Source organism: Triticum aestivum, chromosome 1A, assembly GCF_018294505.1.
Source record: "Triticum aestivum cultivar Chinese Spring chromosome 1A, IWGSC CS RefSeq v2.1, whole genome shotgun sequence".
NCBI lineage: Eukaryota > Viridiplantae > Streptophyta > Magnoliopsida > Poales > Poaceae > Triticum > Triticum aestivum.
In genome coordinates, this window is record NC_057794.1 from 549,132,461 (window position 1) to 549,156,074 (window position 23,614).

Genomic DNA, 23,614 nt, shown 5'->3' on the forward strand with positions numbered 1-23,614 from the left:
AGAAGGATGGTGGGAACACCAGCTCGAAACTGACAAGACATTGCGCCACATCACTCCTTAGCCTTGGTACGATTTCTGGATCGATCACCTTCTGAGAGATTGCATTGAGGAATGCACATAGCTTCACAATGGCTAATCGGACGTTTCCCGGTAGAAGCCCCCTCAATGCAACCGGAAGCAGTTGTGTCATAATCACGTGGCAGTCATGAGACTTTAGGTTCTGAAACTTTTTCTCTGGCATATTTATTATTCCCTTTATATTTGACGAGAAGCCAGTCGTGACCTTCATACTGAGCAGGCATTCAAAGAAGATTTCTTTCTCTTCTTTCGTAAGAGCGTAGCTGGCAGGACCTTTATACTGCTTCGGAGGCATGTCGTCTTTTTCGTGCAAACGTTGCAGGTCCTCCCGTGCCTCAGGTGTATCTTTTGTCTTCCCATACACGCCCAAGAAGCCTAGCAGGTTCACGCAAAGGTTCTTCGTCACGTGCATCAAATCGATTGAAGAGCGGACCTCTAGGTCTTTCCAGTAGGGTAGGTCCCAAAATATAGATTTCTTCTTCCACATGGGTGCGTGTCCCTCAGCGTCATTCGGAACAGCTACTCCATCGGGACCCTTTTCAAAGATTACGTAGTGTAAATCATTGACCATAGCAAGTACGTGATCACCGGTACGCATGGCGGGCTTCTTCCGGTGATCTGCCTCGCCTTTGAAATGCTTGCCTTTCTTTCGACATTGATGGTTGGTCGGAAGAAATCGACGATGGCCCAGGTACACATTCTTCCTGCATTTGTTCAGGTATATACTTTCAGTGTCATCTAAACAGTGCGTGCATGTGTGGTATCCTTTGTTTGTCTGTCCTGAAAGGTTACTGAGAGCGGGCGAATCGTTGATGGTCACGAACAGCAACGCCTTAAGGTTAAATTCCTCCTGTCTGTGCTCATCCCACGTATGTACACCGTTTCCATTCCACAGCTGTAAAAGTTCTTCAACTAATGACCTTAGGTACACATCAATGTCGTTGCCGGGTTGCGTAGGGCCTTGGATGAGAACTGGCATCATAATGAACTTCCGCTTCATGCACATCCAAGGAGGAAGGTTATACATACATAGAGTCACGGGCCAAGTGATGTGATTGCTGCTCTGCTCCCCGAAAGGATTAATGCCATCCGCGCTTAAAGCAAACCATACATTCCTTGGGTCCTTTGCAAACTCATCCCAGTACTTTCTCTCGATTTTTCTCCACTGTGACCCGTCAGCAGGTGCTCTCAACTTCCCACCTTTCTTTCGGTTCTCACTGTGCCATCGCATCAACTTGGCATGCTCTTCGTTTCTGAACAGACGTTTCAACCGTGGTATTATAGGAGCATACCACATCACCTTCGCAGGAACCCTCTTCCTGGGGGGCTCGCCGTCAACATCACCAGGGTCATCTCGTCTGATCTTATACCGCAATGCACCGCATACCGGGCATGCGTTCAGATCCTTGTATGCACCGCGGTAGAGGATGCAGTCATTAGGTAATGCATGTATCTTCTCCACCTCCAATCCTAAAGGGCATACGACCTTCTTTGTTGCGTATGTACTGTCGGGCAATTCGTTATCCTTTGGAAGCTTCTTCTTCAATATTTTCAGTAGCTTCTCAAATTCTTTGTCAGCCACAACATTCTCTGTCTTCCACTACAGCAATTCCAGTATGGTACCGAGCTTTGTGTTGCCATCTTCGCAGGGGTATAACCCTTTTTTGTGATCCTCTAACATGCGATCGAACTTCAGATTCTCCTTTTGACTTTCGCATTGCGTCCTTGCATCGACAATGACCCGACGGAGATCATCATCATCGGGCACATCGTCTGGTTCCTCTTGATCTTCAGCAGCTTCACCCGTTGCAGCATCATTGGGCACATCGTCTAGTTCCTCTTGATCTTCACCAGCTCCCCCCGTTGCAGCATCACCGTATTCAGGGGGCACATAGTTGTCATTGTACTCTTCTTCTTCGCCGTCTTCCATCATAACCCCTATTTCTCCGTGCCTCATCCAAACATTATAGTGTGGCATGAAACCCTTGTAAAGCAGGTGGGAGTGAAGGATTTTTCGGTTAGAGTAAGACCTCGTATTCCCACATTCAGTGCATGGACAACACATAAAACCATTCTGCTTGTTTGCCTCAGCCGCATCGAGAAACTCATGCACGCCCTTAATGTACTCGCAGGTGTGTCTGTCACCGTATATCCATTGCCGGTTCATCTGTGTGCATTATATATAATTAAGTGTCCAAATTAATAGAAGTTCATCATCACATTAAAACCAAAGTGCATATATAGTTCTCATCTAACAACATATAACTCTCCAGAGCATCTAATTAATTAAACCATACATTGAAACTATGTAAAACATTTCAATGCGAAAACAAATGCGATCATAATCGCAACCAAGGTAACAATTGATCCAACGACATAATGATACCAAGCCTCGGTATGAATGGCATATTTTCTAATCTTTCTAATCTTCAAGCGCATTGCATACATCTTGATCTTATGATCATCGACGACATCCGCAACATGCAACTCCAATATCATCTTCTCCTCCTTAATTTTTTTTATTTTTTCCTTCAACAAATTGTTTTCTTCTTCAACTAAATTTAACCTCTCGACAATAGGGTCGGTTGGCATTTCCGATTCACATACATCCTACATAAATAAAATCTATGTCACGTTGGTCGGCATAATTTTCATAAACAATAAATGAACCAATAGTTATAAAGATAATATATATACCACATCCGAATCATAAACAGGACGAGGGCCGACGGTGGCGGATACCAAAACCATCGCACTATATAAGATGCAATAATAAAAGTAATAAAATAATACAAGTATCTATGTAAACATACAAGTAAGAATATTTTTCCTTTCAGAAAGAAGATAAGAACAAGAGGCTCACCACGGTGGTGCCGGCGATGAGCTCGGCGCGGGTGATCGACGGCGGTGAAGACGGGGACGGGGCATGACGGACCGCTAAACCTAGACAAATATTGTGGAAAATGGAGGTTGGAGGTCGAGCTTTGAGAGGAGAAAGCTTAAGTAGTGTGGCTCGGGCATTCCATCGAACACCTTGTGTGCATAGGAGGTGAGCTAGAGCACCACCAAGTCCTCTCCCCCTTGGCCAGAGAAAAACAGAGCATTAGGGTGCTCTGCTCGCGAGCGAGGGGTATATATAGGCACCTCATTGGTCCCGGTTGGTGACATGAACCGGGACTAAAGGGGAGCCTTTGGTCCCGGTTCAAGCCACCAACCGAGACCAATGGTGGTGGGCCAGGAGCGAGGCCCATTGGTCCCGGTTCATCCCACCAATCGGGACCAAAAGGTCCAGATGAACCGGGACCAATGGCCCACGTGGCCCGGCCGGCCCCCTGGGCTCACGAACCGGGACCAATGCCCCCATTGGTCCCGGTTCTGGACTGAACCGGGACTAATGGGCTGACCCGGCCTGGACCAAAGCCCTGTTTTCTACTAGTGTACACTCCCTCACAATCCCTCCTCATGTGAGATCTGTCGTGTCCTCTGAGTGTGATCATCGACATCTCAGCGTGATCACTTAGAATTTTGTTTACAGAGAATATTGGTTTGTGTTTTATATCTATGAAACAAGACGAGAGCCTGTTTCCGAGAATATATTCAGGTGGTGTGACGCGTATTTACCGAATGCATAAAGCTTTTATTAGGAGTCAGAGATGATAACATGACATTAGTCGTTACTGGCTCAAAATAGTGATAGAAACGGAGTTTGACTGAAACTGTAGTTGTGTTTGCATTGATGTTCAGTACATGGTACATATAGAGCTGCACCCAGCAGTTTTTTTTGCGAGGAAAAACTTTCAATCTATTCATCAACTGTTGAGGTAGTACAAAGATGCATCCAGCAGTTACAAGAGTCGATTGTGTGCATGATTGTGAATAATGCGCTATGTACAGGCAAAGACTAAGTCACAAGATAACTGAACATGACATGAATAATGTACACACTAACAATTAGAACAGAAATGATAACCAATAAATTTTTTTAAAGCCATGTAACTGTGACGACAATGACGACAGGGGACATAGTGCTCTCACGGTCTCACCTGATCCCTGAAACAAGTGGACAGAAGATTAGAAAGCATCCTGGCAAGAAAATACACCTTCATCGCCACATCGCCCACCACTCGCAGTGATTCCTTTCTGGATGAGAAGAGATGGCTACTCCATGTCTCACTGTGTACCTTCATAATACCTGCAGATCAGCGGGAGACACCATATAGTCAACAGTAAAGTTCTCAATGCACTCGTGGCAGATAAACAGGTGTGTCATCGGTCTCACCAAAGCCCAATGGGCGTCCAGTTTTCCGGATCATCTCGTCGGAAAAGTTCTCTCGCTCGTGTCCAGTGAGCCAGCATGGGAAGCCGGGAGCATTACGCCGAACACCTTGCGGCCATGCCGTCCACGCGAGAGCCGGCAGATGCCCCGACCAGTACACACGCCGAGTGCGGAGTGCCGACGAGCAGAAAGGGTGAGGAGGCAGACGCACAGCGCGGGTCCGCCGGCCACCGCCCTCCCTCTCCTCCGGTGCTCCCGGCCCCTCCTCCCGCCGCTCATCTACTACACTCCAGGAAGACAAAATACTACTGGCCTGGGCCGACGGTCTGGCCCATCGGTTCTTTTCCCTGTACCAGGCCTTCAGTTCGGCCCCTATCGAGGCAACACGAGGAGGAGTCGGCTACACCGTATCAGTATAGTACCACATCGCTTACGGAAAGGGATCCAAACCGATTTATAAACTGGTTTCGGGACAAGGTCTTCACCATTTGGCGTGAGTGGTAAGCTATATCAAAAACAATGAACAATAGATAATTGTGATTTCACCATGGCATGGTTCTCTCAAGGGTGATTTGATTACCTTGAGGATGAGCACATGACATGTATGTAAACACCGACATGGTGTGCATAGCTTTTTTTATTCTGACTATATATGAATTTTTTATTCCAAGTATATATACGATTTTTTAAATTTTAGGATATACTCAATACAATTTGACTTTTTATTTCATTTGCCGATGCGACCCTTCTCTACATCGTTAGATCTACTGTATATGCAATGGATCTAACAATGTAGACAGTGGTTGCACCGCAAATCATGGGCTTCAACACTGTTGATTGTTTAATATTTTAGTGAAAATAAAAGTCAAATATATCAAGTAGTATAAAAATAAAAATAAAAATGTGCATGTATAGTAGATCTAACGATGTAGGGAAGGATCGTATCGACGTAGACATGGTTCGCGCCCCATACAATTTGACTTTTTATTTCATTTGCCGATGCGACCCTTCTCTACATCATTAGATCTACCGTACATGCACATATTTTTTATTTTTATACTACTCGGTATATTTGACTTTTATTTTCATTAAAATATTGGACAATCAACAGTGTCGAAGACCATGCTTTGCGGTGCAACCCCTGTCTACATACAATTTGACTTTTTATTTCATTTGCCGATGTGACCCTTCCCTATATCGTTAGATCTACTATACATGCACATATTTTTTTTATTTTTATACTACTCGATATATTTGACTTTTATTTTCACTAAAATATTGGACAATCAACAGTGTCGAAGCCCATGATTTGCGGTGCAACCACTATCTACATCGTTAGATCCATTGTATGTGCACGCTCTGTGATAAGACCAAACTGTTCTACGGTAGACTACTCGAAGATACATCAATTTCTATATAGGTCTTTGGTAATGTTTTTGAGATATACTCCCTCCGTTCCGAATTACTTGTCTTGGTTTGTCTAGATACGGATGTATCTAGACTTTTTTAGTGCTAGATACCTTCGTATCTAGACAAATCCAAGACAAGTAATTGGGTAGATACATCCGTATCTAGACAAATCCAGGACAAGTAATTGAGAACGGAGGGAGTAGTAAGGAAGATGAATATATGTTGGCTTACATATGAGAGCTTAAAAATTGCATGGAATCTTTAGCACAAGCGTCCGTGTTTTGGGGCGCGAACCATGTCTACATTGTCAGACCTATTGTGTGTGCACCCTCATATTATGAGGCAGCGTTGTTCTAGAATAGGATACTCGATAGATACATCAACTTCAATGTAGGTTTTCGAAGATGTTTTTGAAATATAAAAAAAGTACTTTTTTTTATTTTGACTATATATGAATTTTTTATTCCAAGTATATATACGATTTTCTAAATTTTAGGATATACTCAATACAATTTGACTTTTTATTTCATTTGCCGATGCGACCCTTCTCTACATCGTTAGATCTACTGTACATGCAATGGATCTAACAATGTAGACAGTGGTTGCACCGCAAATCATGGGCTTCAACACTGTTGATTGTTTAATATTTTAGTGAAAATAAAAGTCAAATATATCAAGTAGTATAAAAATAAAAATAAAAATGTGCATGTATAGTAGATCTAACGATGTAGGGAAGGATCGTATCGACGTAGACATGGTTCGCGCCCCATACAATTTGACTTTTTATTTCATTTGCCGATGCGACCCTTCTCTACATCATTAGATCTACCGTACATGCACATATTTTTTATTTTTATACTACTCGGTATATTTGACTTTTATTTTCATTAAAATATTGGACAATCAACAGTGTCGAAGACCATGCTTTGCGGTGCAACCCCTGTCTACATACAATTTGACTTTTTATTTCATTTGCCGATGTGACCCTTCCCTATATCGTTAGATCTACTATACATGCACATATTTTTTTTATTTTTATACTACTCGATATATTTGACTTTTATTTTCACTAAAATATTGGACAATCAACAGTGTCGAAGCCCATGATTTGCGGTGCAACCACTATCTACATCGTTAGATCCATTGTATGTGCACGCTCTGTGATAAGACCAAACTGTTCTACGGTAGACTACTCGAAGATACATCAATTTCTATATAGGTCTTTGGTAATGTTTTTGAGATATACTCCCTCCGTTCCGAATTACTTGTCTTGGTTTGTCTAGATACGGATGTATCTAGACTTTTTTAGTGCTAGATACCTTCGTATCTAGACAAATCCAAGACAAGTAATTGGGTAGATACATCCGTATCTAGACAAATCCAGGACAAGTAATTGAGAACGGAGGGAGTAGTAAGGAAGATGAATATATGTTGGCTTACATATGAGAGCTTAAAAATTGCATGGAATCTTTAGCACAAGCGTCCGTGTTTTGGGGCGCGAACCATGTCTACATTGTCAGACCTATTGTGTGTGCACCCTCATATTATGAGGCAGCGTTGTTCTAGAATAGGATACTCGATAGATACATCAACTTCAATGTAGGTTTTCGAAGATGTTTTTGAAATATAAAAAAAGTACTTTTTTTTATTTTGACTATATATGAATTTTTTATTCCAAGTATATATACGATTTTCTAAATTTTAGGATATACTCAATACAATTTGACTTTTTATTTCATTTGCCGATGCGACCCTTCTCTACATCGTTAGATCTACTGTACATGCACATATTTTTTATTTTTATACTACTTGATATATTTGACTTTTATTTTCACTAAAATATTGGACAATCAACAGTGTCGAAGCCCATGCTTTGCGGTGCAATCCCTGTCTACATACAATTTGACTTTTTATTTCATTTGCCGATGCGACCCTTCCCTACATCGTTAGATCTACTATACATGCACATATTTTTTTTATTTTTATACTACTCGATATATTTGACTTTTATTTTCACTAAAATATTGGACAATCAACAGTGTCGAAGCCCATGCTTTGCGGTGCAACCCCTGTCTACATCGTTAGATCCATTGTATGTGCACGCTCTGTGATAAGACCAAACTGTTCTACAGTAGACTACTCGAAGATACATCAATTTCAATATAGGTCTCTGGTAATGTTTTTGAGATATAGTAAGGAAGATGAATATATGTTGGGTTACATGTGAGAGCTTAAAAATTGCATGGAATCTTGAGCACAAGCGTCCGTGTTTTGGGGGCGCGAACCATGTCTACGTCGTCAGACCTATTGTGTGTGCACCCTCATATTATGAGGCAGCGTTGTTCTAGAATAGGATACTCGATAGATACATCAACTTCAATGTAGGTTTTCGAAGATGTTTTTGAAATATAAAAAAAAGTTGAATACATGTTGGGTACATGGGATCTTCAAAAACTATGACGAATCCATGGCACTGACATTTTTGCTTCGCCACATGATCCATGTCCACACAGTCGAATCTACTATAGCGCAGATTCGTGTGTTGAGACCAAGTAGGCTGGATGGCATGGAAGCTTTGATTTGATCGTGCATACCTGACATAACGCCCTGATGCATTTTATCATTGAAATTTACACACGTAAAGTAGTGAATTCGCACCTCACTTATCTATTTTGTGCAAACAACAGAAGAAAACTAATTCCAGATGGTTTACTTAGATTAGTATGCTTCGATAGAACCTTTGTCATGCTTTGGCACAACCTTTATATAATGAATATTAAATTATTAAATATACTAAAGGGAAATGCTGTTGCGTCTGGTTTTGAAAATGAAGTGAGTGCTCCCAAGCACCATTCTACTTGCTTGGATGATCTACTATCTTATCACATTTTCTAGTGATATGTACCCTCTTTAACCACAATGAACTGAGATCAGGATATGTTGAAAAGTCCGATCCATTCCAATAAAACACCAATTTAATTTTCAATTCACAGTCTCCTCACAATCTTTTCCCATGCGATATGCATCAACCCCTCCGTATGGTTTGCATATGAACTTGCACGCCTCTCAGAATTACACGGTGGCCATCTTCCTGCGCGACAACATTGGTCTCTATCATGACCATTTTATTTCATTTTGTATAAAATTCAATAATGAAAATGTATTGAAAAATCAGGTAGGCCTTCTTGAGCTGTTTTTTTATGTATTCTTGAGCTGTTCTTGGATGTTTAGTTGACGACATACCTACGTGTCTTGTGAACAACTGGGTCCCACCGGCTCACTTCTCCTTCTCCAGTGCGGCCCCGATAAGACGAGCAGAGCCTGGCTAGGGTTTTGGGATTTCGTCGGCGGAATCGACCGCCACCTCGTCTCCACGAGCAACCGCCGCCGCCTTCCCTCGCCCCCGACGTCGTACGCCCCGGCCACCTTCCTGGAGCTCCGCCGCCTCCCTGCCCCCTCCTCCTCGAGCACCACCGCTCTCGATCCCCACTCGCGCCGCCCGCAGATCTGATTCAGGGGTTCCCGGCTCTCCCATCCAGGGTCAGGGTCATACTCGTCGGCCACCATGCAGGTCAGTAGCCCCTGACCCAATCTCTCTTATGCTGCTTATTCTCCCCAAAATATTCGATTGGCATTATATGTGGTCTATTTAATATTTATTCTTGTCTGCTAACTGAATTGATTTTTAGTAGTATTAGCTAAAAACCCGTGCAATATATGCTCAATACCTGTCGAATTGTTGTTACATTTACCTTTTCGTATTGTATTGGTGGTTAGCTTCGAGTAGAGTAGTTGCTTTAACATGGTGTGTGCCACAATGTCAGCCTTAGAGCTCAGATGCTGTTGTATGTTTTGAATTGCACTTTCATGATGTCTGTTTTCTTAATTTGCTTATTTCGAGTAATTCTAGTAAATACAACCCGGTCATCTATTGATTTCTTGCCTTCTTTTAGCTCGCTTCAGCTTAAAGTCTTCAACTAGGTCATAGTCTTCCAATGCATTGTCGCTTTAGTAACAGCCTTTTATATTTTAACTGAATCGCTTGTCAGTTCTAATACGAATCACTATTTTAAAGGCTAGTGACAGGTTCAACATCAATTCTCAACTTGAGCATCTTCAAGCCAAGTATGTCGGAACAGGGCATGCTGACCTGACCAGATTGTAAGTATCTCATTTCTTGTTTTAAAAATGCTGTACTAGCTAACTGGTATTCTTGGTTGGGCATGGGCTGGTAAGATATTAACCATTACGTTTCCTTGTATTACAGTGAATGGGCTGTAAATATCCAAAGAGACAGCTATGCATCTTATGTTGGACACTATCCGATGTTGGCATATTTTTCCATTGCTGAGAATGAATCTATTGGAAGGGAGCGTTACGAATTTATGCAGGTATGTGTGAAAGCAATATATATTAACTTGCCTGCTGAGTTTTAGCTGCACATTGTGTACAACTGAACGAGTGTATAAAGGTTGGCATATATTACAATTAGTATCGCTATTGACTTATGTTACTTGATTGCATTAGGCTTTCACCTGTGGGATGCTCATGCTAGTCTTGCTTTTGTTAATGGAACCTCTCTTTGCATCATAACTGGCCCTTTTTAAATGGTGACCATGTACCATGAAAGTGCTGTTATAGTGTATCACAATGCAAGCTCATTAAATACCATATTGTTGCTGCAAATTGTAGCTGGGCAGGTTTCTCTACTGGGCCATAATACATCATGGTCAGAATCTGGCTTGAAGTTATTTCGTTTCCATGCTACCAAAGAATAGTGTAGTGATGTGTGACAGTTTGTGGTACTTCATGTTTATAAATATACACCAACTGAGCGAACACAGGTTTCACAACCCTTTCTTGAAGTGATATGAGAGATACTTCATGTCTAGAAATACGGTTTCAGAATGCCCAGAGTTTAAGTTTATAAGTTTTACCCCAGTATACACAAAATTATTGACATATTTGTCATCAAAGGGTTAAAAATGTAGCTTGAAGAGGTTCCACATCATCTAAATGGTTCACATTCAAATGTCAGATGGCTTTTCCATATATTGAATGGCGGAAGCAAAACACACTGGACTTAAATTGATTATTTCCGGCTTTCAAACTGATGCAAACCTTAATTGAAGGCTAGCTGGCCATATTTTGTTAATTCACATTTTTACCATCTACTGTTAAATAGGCTTCAATTTCAAAGCCATGTGTACATTCTGTGCTATGCAATATGGATAAGGAGAGCCAAGCTAGTTATCTAATGTCAGCATTTATCTTTCCCATTTTATTGTGGTATTGATCAGTGTAGTACTCTAGTATCCCAGTGTGACAGTTTCTATCTATGATGCGGTATTTGCTCTGCAATAAAAATTGTGAATAGAATTTCTCAGGTTGCAATTGCGCATGCATAGAGAAAAACACTGCTATATCTATCGTGTTGCAGGCTTGTGGTAAAATGTATAAATCAACATTTATACTCAAAATTGAAGAAAAAAAAATTCAACCTGCTCTGCCCAGGTTTTCTATTTGAATCCCTATGCTATGTTTGTTATGCTATTGATCTGTTTCTGTGTTTCATCAAATTCATTTTGTTGCCATCTGATTTAGCAAGTTTGAAGTTCTTAATGTATTTACCAGTATCTGAGGTAGTCGCCCTCCATGTGTTGTATTTGGCCATACTATATTGTCTCCATTTGCATGTTTGTCCACTTATTTATCAAGCAGCTGTATCGACGAGTATTCTAATATAGACCATGTTTCTGGTCTTGCAGAAAATGCTGCTTCCCTGTGGCCTCCCTCCTGAGAGAGATGAAGACTGAGGAGTCAGTACTGTAGTGCTACCTCCACAGCAGCTTGTGTTCAGATGATGTTTGTTACCAAAGTCTTAAGCTCAGGCACTTTGTGTGGTTGTGTTTGAACATCTTTAGCACTGTGCACCCTGTTCTTGCTTGTAGTCCTCTCTATCTCTATGGATCCTTACCCGTTCAGATTGGTTTGGTTATCCCGCTACCATCTCGTTTAAATTATGGACGCAGGTGGCTATCTTTTCTCATGAATGGGTAAATGTAATGTGATGTCGTATCTGCATCTTGCCATCTGTGAACGACTGAATCGAATTGCAGCAGAACATGTCGAAACTGCAATATTTTTGAGAGTTCATGTCGGTTTCTGAAGCAACAGCAAATTCGATGGATCTGTTTGCTGAAGTTTTTGACAGAGTCTGCCATACATATACGTGAACACTGCAACTAGTCTGAATCCAATTTTCTTCTGCCTTCTGTATCCTGATCATACCAAATGTCACTCCAGCCAGTAACGAAATCACCGTGGCATACGGTGTAATACGCGTAAGCAGTCCTAGAGAGTAGTATACGCACTGGCGGTTTCGATTTCTTGGGCCGGGTCCAGTACATCGGCAGATGGCCTGGTGGGCCGCGATGCATACACACAGGCCATCGTTTTCCTTTGCAGCGGCCCTCTCTCGCTTCATCCCCACATCCCGGCGCCGGGAGGAAAAGCTACCAGGATGCGTCTCGTCAGCCTCACCCGCGCGGCCACTCACGTCCGCGCGGCGTCGACGACGGCAACCATAGCGGCGGCGCTGAAGGTGGGCGACGCGCTGCGCCCGCGCCGGCGGCGGTTCACGGAGGACGACGTGGCGGCGTACGCGGGGGTGAGCGGCGACCGCAACCCCGTCCACCTTGATGATGCCTTCGCGCGCGGGACGGGCGGGTTCCAGCGTGGCCGCGTGGTGCACGGCATGCTCGTCGCCTCCCTCTTCCCCGCCCTCATCGCCTCCCACTTCGTGCGCTCCTTTCCTCCCCCTCTTTGCCATTCCGCCGAACGGCTGGCGGGCTTCCCACCCTGATCTGACGGCTGCTTCCTCGTGCAGCCTGGAGCCGTGTACGCGAGCCAGTCCCTCAAGTTCGCGGCGCCGGTGCACGTCGGAGACGAGGTGGTCGCGCAGGTGCAGGCGCTCCACATCAAGGCCACCGGCGGAAGGCACATGTATACTACCACCTAGCGCCATTTTTGTATCTTCTAGCATTGCGCTTCCTGGCAACTAATAGCAATATCTGTTGGGCAGCGTCAAGTTCGCCACCAAGTGCTTCATGGACGATGAGGAGACTCTCGCCATCGACGGCGAGGCCATGGCTTTTCTGCCCACGCTGCAGCTCAGCGCCGAGGCAATCGAGTGACAAGTATGTTGATTCGATGCTATGATTGATCAATTTGGAACAGGGCGACTTTTATCTCATGATGAACCATTCCGCCTTCGCATAAGCTTCGGGCCTCAGGGACATGAGATTGCAGCTTTGTTGGGAATAGCTCGTTGCAGTCTTCCTGTTATGATTAACAGCATGAGCAAAGAGTAGTATATCACTTCAGTTTTCTGAACATTCAATGGGTTGGGTGTTCATGCTGACTGTGATAGGAGCTGAAGAATTTCAACAGATTAATTTGAACCACTAGGCATACTCAGTAGATTACTTCAGTTGCTCAGTACTACTTCTTGCTGCTGCTCCATACTATTTCTGCCGCTGCTCAGTACTACTTCTTGCTGCTGCTCCATACCATTTCTGCCGCTGCTCTGTTGTGAAGAGTGGAAGATAGGAAATAACGTGGTCTGCTTAGTTCGCAAAATAACAAATCTGAATCTTGTACATTTAAACTGAAATCTTCTAGGAACTGAAGAATTTCAACAGAATAACTTGAACCACTAGGCTGTAACCTGAGAAGATGTGTTCCCTCTTTCCCTCCAAAACTGAGCAGAAGCAAGTTGTAGTACTAAGCAAAAGGGAGTAATTGACAAAAAACTACCACATTTCACGTATCCGTCCCACTGAACTACCACATTTTGAAAACTGACCAAAAACTCCAGATTAGTGATAATTTTGTGACAAAAAACTACCAGGTTGAGTTGATGATCGTTTTTATGATTTTAAACCTGTTTATGACATGCGGGACCCGCGTGTCAGAGCTGATGTGGCGGAAAAGTTACCTCCGTTTATTTCGACAGTTAGATTAACCGTTATTACAGGTGGGTCCCACATGTCAGCATCTACCTTCTTCTTCCTCATCCTCTTTCTCTCTTAAGCATTTCAACGAACACTTGGTGTTCGTACCCGCGTGGTGAAACAGAGCATGGGCACGCTGTCGAGGACGCGGAGCTCGCCCTACCGCGTCGCCGGTGGCCTTGTCTGCAAGCTCGTGGCGTTGGCCGCCGCGAGCCTGGTCGCGAACCCCAGCCTCAGGCAGCTCGCCAGCGTCTCCTCCCTGCCCTCCATCTCCCCCCGCAGTGCCGCGTCGACCAACCGGAACGCCTGCTGCCTCTTGTCCTCCCCCGCCGCCCACTGGCAGAGCTCCACGCTCGTCAGCGCTCGCCCGGCCACCAGCTCCAGCAACACCATGGCGAACTAGTACACGTCCCACTTGGTGCTCGACTTCGTCGTGTTCTTGGCCGCCTCGGCGCCCGGTAATGCGCGGCCGCCTCGGCGGAGGAGGAAGGCCCGGCGCCGGCCAACGGGCTCGCCCCTCCTCCTGCTCCGGGCGGCGGCGGCGACAGGTCGGCAGGCTCTTGTCGTGGAGGTATGCCAGGCCTCTCGCCATGCCGCGCGCGATGCGCAGCCGCGCGCTCCACCCGAGGTTCATCGGCGGCGTTCCCGGGTCCAGCAGCGGACAGGGCGCGACACCGGAGCTGGACGTGTCGTGGACGCTGGCCGTCGAGAAGAGGACGAGGAGGAGGAGCGCGCGGAGCATAGGAGAGGAGGTGCCCGTGGGCGGCGCGGGCGAGCACTGGCCTGAGGGCGCCGGAGCCGGCTTCTTTCGCGCGGAGGAGGAGGTCTTTGGCATGGACGGACCACTCCGGCAACGGGCTGGGTGGATGCGATGGCGGAGGAGCGGCGACGCCCTGCCCGACCACATGCGTGCTCGAATGATGCACATGAAGTGTTTGTTAAAATGTCAGAGAGGGAAAGAGGAGGAAGAAGAAGAATGACATATGGGCCCCACCCGTCATAACGGTCAACATGGCAGTCAAAATAAACCGAGTTGATGATTTCCGCCACGTCAGCCCTGACAAACGGGCCCCTCCTGTCATAAACGTGTTTAAACCGTCTAAAATGGCTATTTTACGAAAGTGGTAGTTTTTTGTCACGAAATTATCACTAATCTGTAGTTTTTGGTCAGTTTTTAAAATGTGGTAGTTCTGTGGGACGAATACGTGAAATGTGGTAGTTTTTTGTCAATCACTCAAGCAAAAGGAGAGCAAACAATAAGCATCCACCCCGAGGTCTTCCTTCAAAAATTTTAAACTTTATAAACAACACACTTCAGATGTCTAATGAACAATTTTACATCTGGACTCACTTCCGAAAACTCAAAATATTTCAAAATCACAGACATACCACTTCAAGGAGAAAAAACAATAGAATTGATGGCCGCCTTTAGAACTGACTAGCAATGAGACATAGAAGTATCAACGTGCAGCAGGACCAGTAGGCATTGTTGGCTCCCTGATAACATTATGCTCCATCTCAATTGTAGTGTTGTTCTGGCTCACATGGTGGACCGATCGGTGGTGTAGGCATGATAGCTCAAGTTCGGGACATCACCGCTGCTACCGCCGTGGAAGCCGTTGTTTGTGTTGCCTCCAACACGCCCATTCTCTAGCTCGACACATTCCTGCAATTGTGCCACCACGTCGGTCATGGTGGGACGCTGCACCGAGGCTTGTGCAGTGCACTTGAGTGCGATATCTGCAACCTTCCACACCCCGTTGACATCATATCCACCACGCATGCGTTCGTCCACCACACCCTCAATATTGCCCCGCGTTAGTCGCTGGTGCACCCACTGGGTTATGTTGACGGGCACCGCCTCCTGTAGGCTGGCTGGCTTTCCTGTGACTAGCTCTAGCAGTACGACACCAAAGCTATACACGTCACTCTTTGCTGTTGGCTGCATCGTCGCCTGGTACTCTGGATCAACATATCCGGGTGTGCCAATGAGTGTGTTCATGGACACGTGGGTTTCATTGTCATTGCTGAAGGCCTTGGACAAGCCAAAGTCAGCGATCCTAGCCTCCATCTTTGCGTTCAATAGGATGTTGGTTGCCTTCACGTCTCTGTGGATGAGGGGCAGGTAGCACCCCTTGTGTAGGTACTCTAGCCCTGCACATCACCAGACCAGCCAGTGCTCAGGTTATTGAGAACACTAAACATTCAATGGCAAACTTAATATAATCTGCATTCACATATGTACCCTGTGCAGATTCAAGTGCGATTCGGAGTCTCTGTGGCCAAGTCAAACATGCTCCATTGCGGTTGCTTCCTGCAAGTAGGTTGACACTGGAACATGAATATCAACTCTTTTTTTTTTCAGTTCAAAGTGCTCAGGTAATAATATATCGCCTCCCCGACCAAGCACTCGCTGGAAGTTGTTTGTTATCATCTGAAGCTCCCTGTATGTGAACTGGCGGCTCTCGAGTCGCAACGAACCATCCCCGCAGACATCGTTTACCATTGCATAGCTTGTCGTCATCGTTTACCATTGCATAACCGGTAAGGAGGGAGTATAAAGCATAGTACTCTAGTGAGTATCTTGTATCTAGTACATGAGAATGCATGCATTCAAGCCACCCAGGATGGAATTAAAGCTCCATTCATCACACCATGCTACTCAACCGGGGAGCTGTCAGTCTCTACCAAAACCCAGGACATGCTAATAACAAAGAGCAAACAAAAGACTTGGAACTAATTGAGTCAAGCACGTACGTTCATACCCGAAAAAAACCCCACATGATCTAATCGAGTTTTAAATCCTAACCTCTGTACTTCTATGTCTGCTGATTTTTCCTACCCTCTACTTTTTCACATGATAGCCTAGATGAATCAACATTGTCAACACACAGGTAATAATGCAGCATTAATATGAACGCAGGGCTCTGAATTGATACACCAGTACACCACAATTATACAGACATAAAATGAGATTTGGCAGAACAAACCACAAAAAAACGGCAGCCCCACACTTGCTAAGAGATATTCAAGGCGTGCAGGCTCGAGCCAGACACATTTAAACGCCCGACCATTGGCTAGCCCACCATCCCATTTAAGATGTCTATCACATACGTGTATTCATTTAATGTGGACTGTGCGGCTGGGACGTATAACGCGAGTATTCGTGCGGTGTGTGAATTTACGCGGCGCGTATTGCAAAAGTGCTAATAAAAGTAGCAATCACAGCGCGTCGCCGGACGGCCTCGATAACGGCAGCGCGTAGCCGCATGTCCCAAAAATTCATGTCCGCGCATATACACCCTATATAACAAATAGTAATTATCAAAAAGTAAAAAAAATGTTTTTGAAATAAACTTGACCTTCTGTTGTACTCGTATAAAAAGTTTGGGCAAGGAAGAACTTTCATGGTATTTTTTGCTGGGAAAAAAATAATATCAACACTATATAAAGTTACTATTCAAACTTTTGTCTTTGAAATATTGTTGTTTTGCCCTGAAGTTGATGTCAGTTTTTCCCTCTCAAAACTTTTTATACGGGTAGAAAAGAAGATATAGTTTATTTCAAAAAAGTTTTAGAAACTTTTGAATTTTTTCGTAATTACTTTTTTTCCCTATCAGGTATATATAAATCCGAGAAACAAAGGGTATTTGTAATGAAAATTGTAAACCCACGTTCTACATGATTTATTAATCCGGAATAAAATAAACCAAGGTAAGTAGTTCATCGCTATGAACAACAACTTGATTTGATCAACATTAGAAAAAATGAACGTACATAAAGCATGTCACCATGATTGGAGAACAATGAAAGTATTACATAATCCTTTACTGAATAGGAAGCATTTTATTAAACAATATGTTGGCCGCGCAGAGAGAAGTTGTCTGAAGATTACTGGAAATAAGATAAGTAAATTTAAGATGATAAGTTCAGTAGTAATGTTTAGTGTAGGAACAGTTGACTGTCCAGTACTGGAAGCAAGGATTTTAGGTTCTGTCATCTCCATAAATCACCGGAGTGCTGAAGTGTTAATCTTCAATTCTTGTCGCGGGCGCGAAGTGCAAAATCTGGAGGTACAGCGAGTTGAAGCCAAAAGTGACGGATACAGGTACAGAGTGTAAGAGGATTTGGCAGTTGGTAGATGAGACACTGGTTTAATGCCATGCGGGCCTGAGTCAGAAGTACAGGACAGTACGAATTGATAAATTGTAGGTGTGACAGAATATAGGAGGGAAAGTCAGAATACTGATAGCAGATGGGGGGATCGGGAGGGTAATGAATGGTGAGATTCCAGGGACAGATGTCCCCAGGAACCAACAGGCATTTCCCGCAAACTTACCTTAGATTCAGGGAGCCATCTTGAACACTTTTGAGAAGTCCGGAGGGAATTTGATCCATTGAGCTGGTTGGCTGACAAATCCTTGTATATGAACAAAATAGTATTTGCATGACTCAAAGTAATTGGGGGGAAAGGATCAAAATGTTACAAAACTTGCTCAGCTTAAAGAACAGTCAATGAAGTCAACTGCGAAAGGGCATTTGGAATTGAGCCTGTCAAGTTATTGTTTGACAGATACCTGAAACATCTGAAAACCCCCCTCTGAAACCACCTTTATTCAAGAACAAGAAAACCACACATAAATCTTCTCCAGAAACAAAGAAACTATAAACGAGGCAGTTTCATGTAGTCATGTAATATGCTCCAATATATCTCGTTAATTCTGTCTCCAACAAAGTCAGTACAGTACTACTCCCTCTGTACGCTAATGTAAGATGTTTTTTTTTCTTTCTTCTAATTCGAATGTATATAGACATATTTTACTGTGTTTGTTCACTCATTTCAGTCCATATGTAGTCCATATTGAAACCCAGCCTTTTTTACCAGCACCAAACAAACATGCTAGGATAATCTTCTCTACGCAAGACAAGGACAAAGCAAAGAACTGTTAACCGTTTACCAATAGCTTATTTTCCATCCTCTATGTGGACAGTTTCTGATAGATAGGTGAGCCTGGCTGGCCTTCTCTCCGTTTGGGCTGTTGCTTTGCCAGGTAAGTGAAAATCGGTCTAAACAGCAAAAAAGAACCAGTCACGTTTTCTCTACTTGATCTAGGTGTTGCCGTCGAAAGCAAATCGTTCTGCACAAAAAAAGGGTGACTGGAACAACAAGTTCCAGGCACCCGTGTCATAGACGCTCCCAACATTAAGACAGATGCTGCAAGATATTAATTACCATTGTGCACAATGATAGTAATTTACATGCTAACTGAAAGCTGCCGACGACACACTCAAAACAAAGACCCATTCGTTCTATCTGAGACCATAGAGATGAACACATCTCGCGACTAGTACATTATTATCCAAGGGGAGATTTCTAACTTTTTGTTTTTTTGCCTTTTGCTTCTCAAGCGCCAAATCTGAAAACAGCGAGACACATTGATGAATGATGGGAGGCGGTGATCTACTGGTCCATCCTCATGATGCAGCGCAGGCCCTCCCCCTTGAGCATGAGGTCGAACGCCGTGTTGATCTGCGAGAAGGGCACGCTATGCGTGATGAACTTCTCCAGCTCCAGCTCCTTCCTCATGTACATCTCGACGACTTCCGGGAGGTCGGTGCGTGGCTTGTAGTTGCCGAAGAAGGTGCCTTTCAGGGTCCTCTCGTTGAGGAAGTTCATTGGGTAGGTCTTGAACACCGCCTCCTTGTGCGGCACGCCAACCAGCACGGCCACGCCCCACCCCTGCATCCACCAGGTTGCAACATTCAGTCTAAACTCTTCTAAAGCAGAGGGTGTGATTAATTATCGTTGGAGTACAGATATGTTATTTATAGTAGGTATAGTGCGAGCTACGTACATCGTGGACACATTCGAAGGCGGCGATCATTGCATCGATGTGGCCAGTGCACTCAACCGCACGGTCGACTCCGCCATTGGTCATCTCGACAAGCACCTGGAGAGCATCATTGTTCATGTCATGAAGATTGAATAAAGGGGAAAATGTTTACTGAGGGACATGGACAACAGACCTCTTGCACGGGCTTAGTGTGGTCCTTTGGGTTCACAAAGTCTGTGCATCCAAATTTCTTAGCTGAAAAATAATGTAGTACATGCTGTTAGGTTCAGTGTTCTATCAATCCGAAAACATTTGCCAAGACACCCTTGTTTTAAGATTATTGTACCTTGTTCGTATTTTGCAGGGTTCAAATCCACACCAATGATCCTTGATGCCCCAGCCATCCTGGCCCCTTCCATGGCCTGCTCATGTGAAAAGCATACAGTCATTATTCATGGCTATAGCGCATAATTCTCTTCAGCCTGTAAAAAATATGTCGTGGAAGATTAACATCTTGGAATGTTACTCACAGCAAGTCCTACAGCTCCAAGACCGAAAATTGCCACCGTGGAACCCTTTTTTGGTTTTGCGACATTGAGCGTAGCACCAAGTCCTGAAGAAAAATGACAACTCAGCAACTAATCAAGGCATCCTAAACCATTGTGCTTCATTTGGAAACAATGGCATGTGACGAGCTGTTATATCAGTCTTACCAGTTGAGATGCCACAGCTGAGAACACAAACTTTGTCAAGGGGCGCCTCGGGGTTGATCTTTGCGAGGCAACCGACATGGATGACGGTGTACTCGCTGAAGGTGGAGGTCCCGACGAAGTGGAAAATCGGCTTCCCATTGATGGTGAAGCGAGACTGCCCATCGCCGATCATCACGCCACGATCGACGTTGATCCTGAGGAGATCACAAAGGTTGCTCTCCTCTGACTTGCAGTGGGCACAGTCCTTGCACTCGCCGGTGAACACCGGGAGGACATGGTCACCCGGCACAAGCTCAGTCACACCTTCTCCGACGCTCTCGACGATGCTGCGACAAAGAAGCTATTTGGTGTAAAGAGATGCCAGAAAAGATAAACTATGAAGAGCAAACATGCTGAGGAGATTAACTAGTCCAAAACTGTATGATTGTACAGAGCAGTTTGTGATGTGAGCTTGTGTCATGGATGACGTTTTCCCATGATTCTTCATAGCAGAGGCGGAGGACGGAAAGAAATTAAGGTCTGGCAAAGTCTTAAGGAAAGAATTCTTTTGATGCAAATCGAAAGAGTCGACACACATTACAGCAAAAAAATCAAATACAATAAAAATGTAGGCATGTTTCAATAGGAAAACAACCTAAAACATATTGATAATGAATCTTCCAATGGCTAGAAGACCCAGGCAATGGCAGTGCCCTACCCGCTAGGCGCCTAGGTCCTGGCTGGAGCTGCCAATGGCGTTGTTGTCGCTGCCCTCTAGGCCCCCAGCCTGCCGTCGTTGGCTGCCCCGTCGCGGTCGCCTGCCTCGTCCTAGCGACCTGGCCAACTGCCGTTGGCTGCCCCGGTGCGGTCACCCGCCTTGTCCTGGCGACCTGGCTAGCCGGCGCCGCCGCACTAGTTAGGGTTCGCTGCGTCGGCCGCCGGGTGGAGTAAGAAGTGGTGGAGTCGTGGAGACGTGCGTGTGGGGGGAAATATCAGGTGCTCCCATCCTTGGGGTGCTCTAAATGAAAATTGAGAATCGAAAATGTGAAATCTAGCATAAATAGTGTCATAAAAAGACAAAAGCAACATTAGACACTATCCATATCTGAATTTGTCTTTTTTGTTTCTCAAAGTAAATTTCGAGTTTGGATCTGAAATTTTTAGGGGTTGTATTCATATTCCTTGTGAGCATTCACATTTTTTTCTGAAAATTTTGAGACATTTAAAATTGATGTTTTCAAATTGGAGCATGGGGAGCACCCCAAGGATAAGGAACAATTGGTATTTTCCCGTGTGTGTGTGTCTCGATTGGGTCATGTGTTCTCGACCTGGCTCGACACCTCGACCGGTTCATATATTTTTTTGAGGGAACGGGAGAGCTTTATTGCATATTAATGTTTATAGGGATACAAAACGGGTCTGGAGGCCCTGTGAACCAGACATGCCTACCCCCACGCAGGGAGGTTGCATATATTTAGCTAGAGCGTGAGCGTCCTTATTTGACTCTCGCCGTTCGTGGTCGAAGATGACCATCTGAAAGCTATCTTTCCACCTATCTACTTCCTTCAGGATAGCACCATAAGCTGTCATTCTGTTGCCTGAGTTAATGTTCTTGATGACACTTAAGCAGTCTGATATTATAAGCACTCTAGAAACCTGTAGGTCAGCAGCCAAAGCCATAGCTTCACATATCGCTTGTGCTTCGAGGGTTTGAGGATCAGTCATTCCAGCTTGCACAACTGCCGAAGCACCTTGAAAAATGCCTTGGTCGTTGCGGCATACAGCTGCTGCTGCTCCCACTTGCAGATCTTTAGATAATCCACCATCGGCATGTATCTTGGCTATGCCCGTCGCAGGAGGTGTCCAACAAACTGATGGAACAGGGGTTCTTCCTCCGGCCTTTTTCAACTGACGGTTTCTTATTTGTGCATCTACTACGTCAGCCATAAACCTTGTGACAAATGCATGCGTGGACAGTGGAGCTTGAAATTCCTCCTCATAGATCGCCCTTCTCCTTGCCCACCAAACTGCCCACATAATCACCAGCGTCCGTGCAAAAAATTCCGGCTCCAAATTTCTGCTCTCCTCGACCGGTTCATCTGCTTCGTGCATGGGCGCTCGATCGATTCTAGCCCAACTAGCTGGATGCGTCGGCCCATCTATCCTTTTAGCGTAAAACTGCCAGCGATCAAAACTAGCCAGCCGTAACATACATACGTATACAATTTTTTTGCTCCGAGTCAAGGTATGGCGGCTGCCATACCCTGCCCGTGCCCACTGGAGGCCTCCGCCGGTGCTTCATAGTATGTTTTATCCCATTGGCAATAAAATATGGACACTTGCTTTATGTAGGGTATATGAATCTAATACCATTGACAGAGATCAGTACTCAGGATGACTAGAATTAGAAGCCAGAGAGAATAAACTATGATTTAGGATTCAAGATTCCTCCTCCAAGCAACAGCTGAAACAGAATAAGACAGAGACAGAGACAGAGAGGATGCATATTTACCCTCCAGCTTCATCATTACAAATCCAAGCAGTTTTGACCCTGCACAAATCCAAGCAGAACATCATTACAAATTTCATTAGCCACTGATGCATCACTGCAATTTACCCAATAGGAAAACACAAACGCTTTTGAGATACATATACAATTATTTGAGTGGATACCTTGGCTTCCCAGAAGTAGACGTCGGTGTGGCAGAGGGCGGTGTAGAGGATCTTGACGCGCACCTCCATGGCCTGCGGCGGCGCCACCTCCACCTCCTCGATCGACAGCGGCTTCCCGGCCTCCCATGCCACCGCCGCTGCAACCAACGAACCGCACAATTCAGATCTCCACCCGTCCTCAAAACATCAACCAAAATCAGATGAAACTGACTACCATCTGAGGAACACACCTTTGCACTTGATCACCTTCCCGGCGGTCGCCATCCTTGTCGCTAGAAGAAGAGAAGGATGGATCTCTGTCGCTGGTTCTGCTTTTGCAGTTCGTTGCTAGATTGTGGTGAGGGACGAAGGCGGGGCTGGGACCTGTATATATACCGCAGGCGCTGGAGTCATCGGCGAGTAATTAAGGGTGGCTTGGAGTGCAAGGGGGGAAAGAAGAAGGCGGCTGAAACAGGGGTGTCTCCCTGCGGCTCTGCGCGCGAGTCCGCTGGTTTCAAAATTGGGCCCGTGTGGTATCTGGAAAACGTTGTGACGTGATCAGGGGGCTACAGCCTACAGGTCAACCGGTAGCTGGGAAAGAGTAAAAAACCAGCGCTGAGGCCGGCCGGAGAGGGCTGACTTGCATTTGGTGGCCGA

At 44.9% G+C, this 23,614-nt stretch overlaps 3 protein-coding genes across 4 annotated transcripts; 2 read left to right on the forward strand and 1 right to left on the reverse strand.

The window, feature by feature from the left end:
* The first annotated feature begins 9,024 nt into the window (after positions 1 to 9,024).
* LOC123065971 (uncharacterized protein At4g14342) lies at positions 9,025 to 11,913 on the forward strand. The gene is made up of 4 exons (XM_044489154.1): positions 9,025 to 9,335; positions 9,840 to 9,925; positions 10,032 to 10,155; positions 11,533 to 11,913. The coding sequence occupies exons 1-4, from the start codon at positions 9,330 to 9,332 to the stop codon at positions 11,578 to 11,580; spliced, it is 264 nt and encodes an 87-aa protein (XP_044345089.1). The 5' UTR covers positions 9,025 to 9,329; the 3' UTR covers positions 11,581 to 11,913.
* Positions 11,914 to 12,230: 317 nt separating this feature from the next.
* Positions 12,231 to 16,283, forward strand: LOC123180464 ((R)-specific enoyl-CoA hydratase). Of its 2 annotated transcripts, XM_044592524.1 has the most exons (4): positions 12,231 to 12,566; positions 12,654 to 12,769; positions 12,849 to 12,963; positions 16,034 to 16,283. In XM_044592524.1, the coding sequence occupies exons 1-3, from the start codon at positions 12,288 to 12,290 to the stop codon at positions 12,958 to 12,960; spliced, it is 507 nt and encodes a 168-aa protein (XP_044448459.1). In that variant the 5' UTR covers positions 12,231 to 12,287; the 3' UTR covers positions 12,961 to 12,963; positions 16,034 to 16,283. The 2 variants fall into 2 exon arrangements, with proteins under 2 accessions (XP_044448459.1, XP_044448456.1); XM_044592521.1 differs by lacking the exon at positions 16,034 to 16,283 and having other exon boundaries at positions 12,849 to 13,149.
* Positions 16,284 to 19,064: 2,781 nt separating this feature from the next.
* LOC123046576 (alcohol dehydrogenase 3-like) lies at positions 19,065 to 23,333 on the reverse strand. Its single transcript, XM_044469992.1, has 9 exons — positions 23,209 to 23,333; positions 22,923 to 23,115; positions 22,818 to 22,856; positions 20,327 to 20,652; positions 20,144 to 20,226; positions 19,960 to 20,035; positions 19,807 to 19,868; positions 19,635 to 19,730; positions 19,065 to 19,519 (listed from the first exon to the last, which is right to left on the reverse strand). The coding sequence occupies exons 1-9, from the start codon at positions 23,240 to 23,242 to the stop codon at positions 19,241 to 19,243; spliced, it is 1,188 nt and encodes a 395-aa protein (XP_044325927.1). The 5' UTR covers positions 23,243 to 23,333; the 3' UTR covers positions 19,065 to 19,240.
* Positions 23,334 to 23,614: the final 281 nt, after the last annotated feature.

Bases quoted from the DNA above. Each gene is read 5' to 3' on its own strand.
- LOC123065971 (XM_044489154.1), top strand. The intron at 9,926-10,031 runs GTAAGTATCTCA...CTTGTATTACAG, and splicing joins CATGCTGACCTGACCAGATT to TGAATGGGCTGTAAATATCC. The intron at 10,156-11,532 runs GTATGTGTGAAA...CTGGTCTTGCAG, and splicing joins AGCGTTACGAATTTATGCAG to AAAATGCTGCTTCCCTGTGG.
- LOC123180464 (XM_044592524.1), top strand. From the start codon at position 12,288: ATGCGTCTCGTCAGCCTCACCCGCGCGGCCACTCACGTCCGCGCGGCG. The intron at 12,567-12,653 runs GTGCGCTCCTTT...TTCCTCGTGCAG, and splicing joins CCCTCATCGCCTCCCACTTC to CCTGGAGCCGTGTACGCGAG. The intron at 12,770-12,848 runs GTATACTACCAC...TCTGTTGGGCAG, and splicing joins GCCACCGGCGGAAGGCACAT to CGTCAAGTTCGCCACCAAGT.
- LOC123046576 (XM_044469992.1), bottom strand. From the start codon at position 23,242: ATGGCGACCGCCGGGAAGGTGATCAAGTGCAAAG. The intron at 20,036-20,143 runs GTGAGTAACATT...TCACATGAGCAG, and splicing joins TTGGAGCTGTAGGACTTGCT to GCCATGGAAGGGGCCAGGAT. The intron at 19,520-19,634 runs GTACGTAGCTCG...TGGTGGATGCAG, and splicing joins CCTTCGAATGTGTCCACGAT to GGGTGGGGCGTGGCCGTGCT.